This window comes from Cupressus sempervirens, chromosome 8 (genome assembly GCF_028749045.1).
Source record: "Cupressus sempervirens isolate cs-2001-9-10 chromosome 8, ASM2874904v1, whole genome shotgun sequence".
NCBI lineage: Eukaryota > Viridiplantae > Streptophyta > Pinopsida > Cupressales > Cupressaceae > Cupressus > Cupressus sempervirens.
In genome coordinates this window covers 13,549,797-13,559,594 of record NC_143125.1, presented here as the reverse complement: position 1 = coordinate 13,559,594, position 9,798 = coordinate 13,549,797, and the positions used below count along the sequence as shown (strand labels likewise).

Sequence of the window (9,798 nt, the reverse complement as noted above, 5' to 3'; positions counted from 1 at the left end):
CTACATGGAAAGATATTGCATGGAGTAGATTAATGGAAAAAGGTTACAATCTTTATGTTGATGGTACAATTACCAAACCTACTAATGCTAAAGAATCATTGAATGGAAAAAACAAGACCAACAGGCTTTAGGAATTATCAAGAGTTGTGTACATAGAGATCTCTTCTTTCACATTGCTAATTTCACTGAATCCAAACGAGCTTGGGATAAACTTGAATCATTGTATGGTAAGGTGGATGAAGAAAATGGATTTCAGATTGAGGATGATCTACTTCTCTTGGATCTGAAGAACTTTGACACAATTCAGGATTACGTCAATAAAGCCAATGAGTTTAGGGCACTTCTTAAAGATTATGGAAATCCCATTAAGGATGAAAAGTTGATTCATCACATCTTGAAGAGGCTACCTTCAGAGTATGCTTCCTTTGTTTCGAGTTTTAATACTCACAGGTTGACCATGGGAACTTCTTACTAGAAGCCTACATTTGATGCATTTGCAGAGATGTTGATTGTTGAACAATCTCACTTGATGGATTTAGGACTTCTCATGACATCAAAGACCAAAGCATTAGTGGCTAGTGATGAGCACCAATCAAGTCAAGGAGGGAAAAGCAACAAGAAGAAGAAGCAGTGGAAGTTGAAATCACAATCTGAGACACAACAATCCTCCTCATAGCAAGGCAATTCTTCTTCCAACAAGAAGGGAAGTAATGAAAAGAAGGATAAACTTTTTTGTGCATACTGCAAAAAGCCAAATCATGATGAGCATCATTGCAAGACAAAAAGAATCGATGAGTTAGAAAATCTACTTACGAAGAACAAGATTCAAATGCCAGGTACTTCCAAGGATTCAACTCCAACCTCTTTGAAGGGTAAAGGGCAAGCACTTATGGCAAACACAAGTTCTTCAAAATGGATACTTGACTAGGTGCCTTCTATCATATGGGTTCTTTAAAGGGAGACTTTTCTTCATTGAAACAGTCAAAGGTACTGCACATCTTCGTGGGAGATGATACTAAAATGGAAGTTGAAGGAAAAGGACATGTGGAAATGGACAATGGGGAATTCAAAGATGTTCTCTACGTACCAAACCTTAGCTCCAATCTCCTATCAATTTACCAAATCACTCACCTTGGAGATGGTCATAAAGTTGAGTTCCTTGCAGATTCAGTGATGGTGCACAGTCTCAGAGATGATTCAATGGTTGTAGTGGGGAAAGTCAATGGTGACAAGAGGCTTTATTCCTTCTCCCATGTTGTGCCTAAGTCTCCTTCTCAAGCCTTGTTAACTCACTCACATTCACAAATCAACTTATGGCATGAGCAGTTTGGTCATCTTGCCTTTTGCCATCTTCAACGACTTTTCTTTAAATACATAGTCAAAGGTCTACCTAACATCAAATTTTCTAAGGGAGAGTGTTCATCATGTTTAGTGGATATGCATCTCAAAGAGAAGTATGATAAAGGGAAGTCTTCTAGAGCTTCAGTTGTTCTCCAGTTGGTACACATGGTTTTAGCAAGACCCTTTTGCAGTGACTTCAGTCAGCCAAGGCCGCTATATCCTTACTTTTGTTGATGACTTTTCAATATTCACATGGGTCTACTTCCTTCATCATAAGAATGAAGTGGTTGATGAGCTTCAAGCCTTTAAGATTCATGTTGAACACAAATCAAGGAAAGCCATCAAGGTTCTACTAGTGGACAATAAGAATAGATATGTGAATAGAAGACTTACGAACTTTTGCAAACTTGAGGGAATTGATTTTCAGAATCCACTAGCATTTAGTCCGCACAAGATAGATGTTGCAGCACTGAGGATTAGGACTCTCAAATCCATGGCAAGTTGCATAATAAAAGCCAAGTCTCTTGATCCTACACTTGAAGTTGAAGCCATTAGCAATGCCACTCACATACTTAACAGGTCTCCTCATAATGCCTTAGATGAGAAGACTTCTTTTGAGGCATGGTCTCATTCTTCACTTTTGTATATTCTTCACTTTTGCATATTTGGAAGACAGTCTTGATGATTTCCATATTCTCTTTGATGAAGATGATCCTTCTACAATTGTTGCGAGGGCTGACTCTGACCCTCATGTCCATTCTCTACATGATCAATCTTTACAGGTTGGAGTGATTGTGGATCCTTATGCACAACAATTGTTAGAGGTCTCTTTGTCAGTTGAGGAGACATATGGTTCATTGGAACAAGTTCAATAAACATCCTTGCCAGATCTGCATTCGTTCTTTTCAGCACAGTTGGAAAGGACGACCATTAGTATCAACACAGGGATACTTGAGCAGGTTTCACGACCAACATACATCTTCATGATTGTACCTTTGCCATTCTTTCTTCCAAAGGGGAGGAACATCATCCTGCACTCTTGGACCAACTTCTTCCTTGGAGCGGCTTTCACTTAAAGGCATTCTTCATTTGGGGGGGTGACCTCTTCTTTCTTATGGGAGGGGGGACTTTTTCCTCTTATAAGGTTCTTTGTCTTCTCATTCTTCACTTTTGTATATACTGGATGTATGTCGTAATGGGGGGGGGGTCTTGATTACTCCATCCATCCATGCATCCCTTTTCCTCTCTCTTTTTGGGGGAGGGTTTTTCCCATGAGGTTTTCCCTCTTTCTCCACTTTATGAGAGATTGCATTTCATTATGTACATGGATACCTAACATGGCCTAGTAGTCGAGACCCATTTTGCATCTTCATCCTAGTTTCATAAGCTTAAGGGCATTCCCCTAAGTTGCACTTAAGGGGGGGTGTTGGTGTAAATACATATTTACTATTTACATTTAAGTTTAATTAGGTTAATGCATTATTTTATTATTTTATTTTGTGAGACACTTAGGAGTTTGCGCACCTTTTCGAGTTGTCATGTTGACAACATAGAAGTACGCAACTCTATTTCAGCACATGGTGTCTACAACACTAGAGTTTGCATCATTCAATGAGTTGTCATGTAGACAACACAATTATTCACACTCCCTTTTTAACACATGTAGTCTACAACACTAATTTGCGTGTTACACCTTTGTAGGCTTATCCTCTCATGATTGCACTTACTTCCGTGCTTAATGGAGGATAACCCATATCTGGTGGACATGTGTCTGGTTGTATGACTTATCATGTAGCTAATTCCGAGGCATTTTAGATGTATCTCAAAGAACTTTATATACAAGCACTCCTAGTGTACTTTGAACACATATTGAATGAATATATCGTCATTTTGATCATAGTCTCCTTCTGGTCTACAGTTGTGCTTGTATTCGAGTTCTTAGTTCTTGGGTGAATTTCGCCCTAAGGCAAATTCTTACACTTTTATAGAACAACCTATTTTAGCACTTCCAAATTTTAGTAAGTTGTTTCAACTAGATTCCCAATAATCGTCTTCCTTCATGAAGAATCTCATGTTTGAAGCTTTTACACACCAATTTGCATTGCTTACTCTTATCCACTAGTGCCTCGTACTCATCCTATTCCATGGGTACAAAATACTGGCTACAAAGAATCTACTTATTGCTTGCTATGGAATCATCTATGTTATAAACATTTCTCATTCTCAACTACAGACTGTCTATTGTAGCATTTCTGTTGCTACTAAAAAGAATTTAGAAAACTATGATTTAGGGAATATTTGACATGTTGTCGATTCCCTTCTATTTGATCAATCCTTTGAACCAAACTTTGGAATAATTTTTAAACTTACATATTCGATCTGCCTTCAAAAAATTTGAATTGATTTTTTACATCACAATTTAGTGTATTTGATCCCCTTTTGAGAACAGGAGGACCTTTCTAGTTTACAATGTTAACATTTAGTTGTTTCCTCATAGGTTTCTACCTCATGGACATGTCCAAGTAAAATAGGGCTTGCAAATCTATCTGCAAAAAGACGTAGGTTCCCCTACAACAAGAGCTACTGTTAACAGGCAAATCTATTCTTGGGTATTTTCTCATCTCCATCCATTATCATTCATTTTGCTCTCTCCATCTAGATTCATTCCAACCACAGCCAGTTTGAGATGGTCCATGAGTGTCTCCTTCTCTTTCCTACGAACATATTCTGCATCAAAGTTGAGCATTGCAAGTTGGGCATGTTGGAGGAGTTTGGAGTCTTCCTGACCTTGAAGAATCCTAAGAATTTCACTCATGCACAGCCTTCGTGACTCCACCGGGTGAAGGCAAACTGCTGCAGCTCGCATCAATCTTTCCACCTCCTTGTTATTCTTCTTCTTCTTACAATTGTCACATGATTTCAGCGGAAGATCTATCAACTTTTCTTTTTCCATCTCCACATTATTATTAAAAGACTTTGCCTGTTACACAAAAAATTCCCTTCAAGTCTTTTCTTAATTTTGAGTTGCAATGAAAAAATGAAAGGTAAATAACAGCCATATGTATTTGGGTCTACATATAATGTCAGCAATATGAGACTATCAAAGAAACGAAAGAAATTTCATAACATGTTCACAAATGACCAATGCAGGTCCGTGAGAATGTAAAAGAGAATGTTGACATTTTACAGCCATATTGCATCTCAATGTACTATACAAGAAAAATTTAAAAAGTTGCAAAACTGAACTAACAAAGCCTACGGAGAATGTTATCTTCTGCCCTGTAAGCAACTCCAGTAAGACCACCCCAAAAGCATAGATGTCAGTTTTCTCGGAGATCTTCCCAAACTCAAAATATTCTGGAGCTAGATACCTGTATTGTACAACATATTGATTGAAGTAACTGATTTAAATTGAATGACCTATTCACATTTCAAAAGGGGCACTGAAATATTGAACTAAAAATAATGGCATTTGTTAAAAAATTTAGTTTTACCCAAATGTTCCGGATACTGTATTGCAGAAGAAGGGCACTGAAGGTCCCAGCGTTTTGGTTGCCAGCCCAAAGTCACACAACTGCACCACAGTATATTACAAACATTTAGTTCTTAGGTAATTTTTAAAAAAATCAGAATTAAGATATATTGAAACCTTATCATATTCTATATAGCTAGGAATGAAAGTTCAACAACCTTAGTGTTTACGTTTTAGAAGAAACAACAAAACAGTATTAGAAGCAGCATTATATCAATTCGCAACATGTAAACAAGCTAACATGTCAAACAATCTTTGCAATTCAAAACAAAGGTTGGCAACTTGGCACTATGATCATTGATGGCAGAATGATGTCAGCAAAGAATGGATTGAAGAATGAGATATAGTTAAGCCACGCCGCTGGAAAAAAAAAGAGCAAGAAACTACTTTAGCCATGCTGTAGCTAAAAAGAAAAGAAAATATCTTAATATATCTTTTCGACTTTCTGCGAAAGTACTGCATAACAATTTTTATATATCAATTTCAGCTCACATCCTGTGATCTATCATCGAAATAATTTAGGTATATTCGTAAATGTTATTTTAAAGGTAGATCACTGAATGCAATCTAAAGTATTAATGTAAAAGTTTATGCATTTTTTTTTCCAAAAACTTCAAAAACCACACTAAAATGGGCCACGAAAAATCTACTGCTGTATAAATGTTTTGACTTATTCAGTTTTACTCAAGTGATACTCAAGTTCCCAGTCTTAGACTGTAAATGAAAATTTTGCCGTCATGAATCAAACCGAAATTCTGATACCTTTCAGCTGTCTTTTCAAATTTGTGATCTGAAACATAACATTGGCTATCTTTCTTAATATTTGCTTGAATTGAGATCTGCGGGTTGAGAATGGAGATACAAGTACTCCTGCAAACTATCTAATGTAGGCTGAAGGCAGCTTGACAGATTCAATGCGTGTCTGGTTAAAACAGAGGATGATGGTATTAGAAAACAGAGAATTCAGTCGAAGATGGTATTCAGTGGAAGAGGATACTAGAAAAACAGAGCCCTGCATCATCATGCCTGAAAAAATGATTGCATCTGAGATTTAGAACAAAATAAGGTGAAAGAGAAGCTCCAGCGTTGACTTAGAGAGAAGACAAGATTGCTTCAATATTAGATCATTATATTGATTACGTAAACAGAACCATTACTTCACAAGAATACCTTATGAAGCATGCTCAGTTCAGGATGGTGTTACACATACGTATATACATTTATGGCAAACGTTTCTGAGAAGTGAAAAACAGAGAAATCAGTGGATGTGGTTATTAGAAAAACAGGGCATTAGGTGGAAGGGGGTATTAAGAATAACAAAAATCTTCATCTATTACACTGACAAGATGATTGCATTTGACATTTAGTACAAATAACGTAAAAAGGAACTCCAACATGCTCTTTGAGCGAGGACAAGATTGTCAATATTAGATCATTCTATTTATCACCTAATTTTTCCACGAGAATAGCTTATGAAGTATACTCAAATCAAGATGGTGTTACATATATATAAACGTAGGACAAATATTATGGTACAGATATAGAATCAGTGTAAATGACGGCTAAGCCGCTATATCTTAAAAAGTGAAATGCATTACTTTTGTGTAGCATTTGTTGTAAGTGTAAGGCAAACAATGACATTCAGTTCTGTTTCTATATTACCTTAGCTGTTTTCCTAGAAGATAGAAGGACATTGGAGGGTTTGATATCCCTGTGCACCACACATGTCTTGGTACCGTGATGCATATAATGAACGGCCTTGGCAATTCCTATGGCGACTCGAAGCCTTGCAGACCAGGATAGAGAGTTCCCCTTCTTATCTGCATGTTACTAAAATGTTTACTAGGCATATAAACCCTATTGATAATGAAGAGCAAATAATCTCAAAGAATGTGAATATGGTTGATGTACCATAAAGATGGTATTGTAGATCTCCTCCAGAGATGAATTTGTAGACCAAGAAAAGCCCCTGAGAATCAATGCAGAAACCAAGGAGAGGAACCACATGTCGATTTTTCAAACTGCTGGCAATGTGCAATTCTCTGCAGAATACCTTGGAAGCCTCCTTGTTATTCATATTCAAACTCTTTACAGCAATCAATTTTCCAAACATCAGCCTGCCTCTATACACGCAACTATGAGCTCCCCTTCCCAGTACCCTGTCTGCAAAATGAAAGATACCATAACAACCACTGAGAAAGATAACTTTTAACCTCCATTAGGACAAATTCAATATGTAAGATGTATTAATGTAAGTTTATTTATTTAGAACACTTATTAATGTCAGTAAGGTATCATGCACCATGTCTAAAAGGCAACAAACCTACTGGAAGAGATACCTGTAAAAATCTTATTTTGTAAAATTGCTCTGTAGGACGTATCAAAGTGAGTATTATGGAGACGATTGATTTCTAGAGTGACATTTTAAGGTCATAGCATAGCAAGGATACCAATTTATATCTCCAAACTAAACTGAATCTTGCATTGTCTATAAAGACAACATAGCCATTTAGATAGTGGTGGGGTATAAGTTATGGCGACATTAGTATGCTAACATTGACGATAACTTTTAAGGTGGCAGCCAATTTAGTACACCAGTTTGAAACTAGATAGTATACTAATGTCTTGCACCTGTCTGCAACATCATCATAACCATTCAAAGCGAGATCAATTTAAAATCCTCAAGACCAAATTAGACCATACAACAACATACCAGAGTTTATATTAGAAGATTGTTTCCAGGAAGTTGAACATGAATGCTAAAGCCTAAAAAGCATACTACTAGAAGTTTTGAACTGTAGTTTCTGATTTGTATGAAGTCAATCACATGCAATCTAATCCAAAATTACGACTATTAAAATCAGAAATTGTCAATCTACCAAAATACTAAATTCTAAACTAAAAACTAGAAGTTCCTCTCTTTCAAAAAGACAAAATTCTAATTATCCTTTACTTCATTTTTTCTGTTAAGGCCCCCTGCTCTATTTAGTTAGTTCAGGAATCCCCGCCATTGGACCGCAGAACTTCAAAACCCACCTGATATGAAGTGTAATTAAAACATTGGGCATTTAACTCCTTGCCATTCTCCCCATAAAGAGTATGTATAGCATGGCTAATTGACTGGTCTCTGCAAGCTCACCTAAACGAGCACATGAAACATGGGGGAAAACTCACTTTGGCAATACACATACATACTGCACATAAAAATTGGCAGGGAAAGGACAGCATAAACTATAGATCTCAATACCAATCAACCATTATAAAGCATGCACTGTAAACTTGACCTTGCAAATCCACCTACATTAGGGTTAAGGATTATATTAAAAAAGAATCATAAACTGGACCATACCAATCTACCTACGTCAGGTATACAGAAACTTAGGTTCTGACAGTTTTTTTTTGAAAATGAAGTTACTAATAAGCAGGAAATGTTTTCTTCGACAAGTTAAATTGTGATATTATTGTCACAGGGTTTGAATTCAAATTCCAATTCATCCACCATGAAATTTGACAAGGATAAAAATTGGGGAAAAATAATCTTGAACTTTACAGTTTTTGAGTTAAGCTCATTGACCCATGTTAAAAATGTCGCACTGTAAGGACTTCTTGACCACACTTGAGACGAGACGAGGATCACAGAAACTTTACAAAAACAAAAACAAACCGGTTATGAAAAATATAGAATTGTACCCTCAGAGAAGTTGTTTGTGGCAGCATTAAGTTCAGCATACTTGAATATGATCAATCCTTCCAAAGCGGGCAAGGCACAAGCTTCTCCATTGAACAACCCCCAATTCCGCTCTGAGCCGCCCAAATTAAATCCAAGGGAGGAGCTCTGACAGCACAAATCCTCAGCCTCTTCTATATCTCCTGGCTTGCATCCCTCAAGCTTCTTGACAGCCCATTTTCTTCCCCTTAGAAACCCCATTAATGTCGATTTACATGATCTCCTTCTCTGCCACCTCTTCTTAATGCCAACTTTCATGGCCTTCTCACAATACCCACTCAATTTTTGGTTGATTACAATCAATCCCACCTGTAGTGTGATCAGCTTTCTGTTTTAGGGTATCTTCTTCGGATTTGATGATGGATTCACTTGCTCTGCAGCCTTTGTACCCGTGAAAAACTGTTTCTAAATTGAAATTCTAACAAATATGTAGAATCGTTGCCAAAAATTCTCAAAGCAAATTGCAAGAAAGAGCAACCTAAACATCAGCTCTGATTAATCATTTTACGAACAGAGAATTTATAACTACATTTAGATGGATTTGACGACATTATAAAGTCCCAGCATTAATTGGGACTCTCCCGGCCTGAAATTTGAATCGAGTTAAAGATCTGTACGAAAACTATTACGCTATCACCAACGTAAATTGCCCGCCTAAATTAATTGCTTGCACCAAGTTATTGATTTAATCAATCCGTCGGTTCAAGTTGGAGTTGTCATTGACTGTGAAATTTGAATTTAGTTCAGGTGTAGTTATTTTGCGGTGAAATGGGAATTGAGTGTTTCGTTTTCACGGGAAAATCAAATATCGGGCTGTGTGGCGTTATTACAGGCATAGCTTCTGCATAATTCACGAATATGAAAAGGACAGGTATGTGCAAACTTCGAAGCAATAACGGTTTATCGAGTGACCAGGAAATTTAAAATTTTGTCGTTCCATGCGAAACCAAGTATTATAACAGACCTGCCCAAATTAATGTGGATTAGATTGTGGGATCTATTTAAGTTGTAAAATTTTTCAAGGGGTGATTTAGAAACCTACATTTCCGAAGTTGGTTTTTAAATTGTTACTTTTAATTAAAGAAATGGAGGGAAATGTTTTCTTTGACGTTCTATTATCATTTATAATTGTTTATTGGATTATTCTAATTAAAAGTCTATTAAAAAATATCTAGTGAGTCAATAGTACCTTTCTAAA

General features: G+C 36.7%; 1 protein-coding gene across 3 annotated transcripts; it reads right to left on the bottom strand.

Moving 5' to 3' along the window:
- Positions 1–3,612: 3,612 nt before the first annotated feature.
- Positions 3,613–9,325, bottom strand: LOC149541334 (proline-rich receptor-like protein kinase PERK3). Of its 3 annotated transcripts, none has more exons than XM_089796045.1 (6): positions 8,564–8,873; positions 6,785–7,036; positions 6,536–6,693; positions 4,836–4,915; positions 4,601–4,712; positions 3,613–4,321 (listed from the first exon to the last, which is right to left on the bottom strand). In XM_089796045.1, exons 1-6 carry the CDS (start codon positions 8,856–8,858, stop codon positions 3,959–3,961), a joined length of 1,260 nt encoding a protein of 419 aa, XP_089652171.1. In that variant the 5' UTR covers positions 8,859–8,873; the 3' UTR covers positions 3,613–3,958. The 3 variants fall into 3 exon arrangements, with proteins under 3 accessions (XP_089652171.1, XP_089652170.1, XP_089652172.1); XM_089796044.1 differs by having other exon boundaries at positions 3,677–4,321; positions 4,592–4,712; positions 8,564–9,325; XM_089796046.1 differs by having other exon boundaries at positions 4,179–4,321; positions 4,588–4,712; positions 8,564–9,005.
- Between the last annotated feature and the right edge of the window lie 473 nt (positions 9,326–9,798).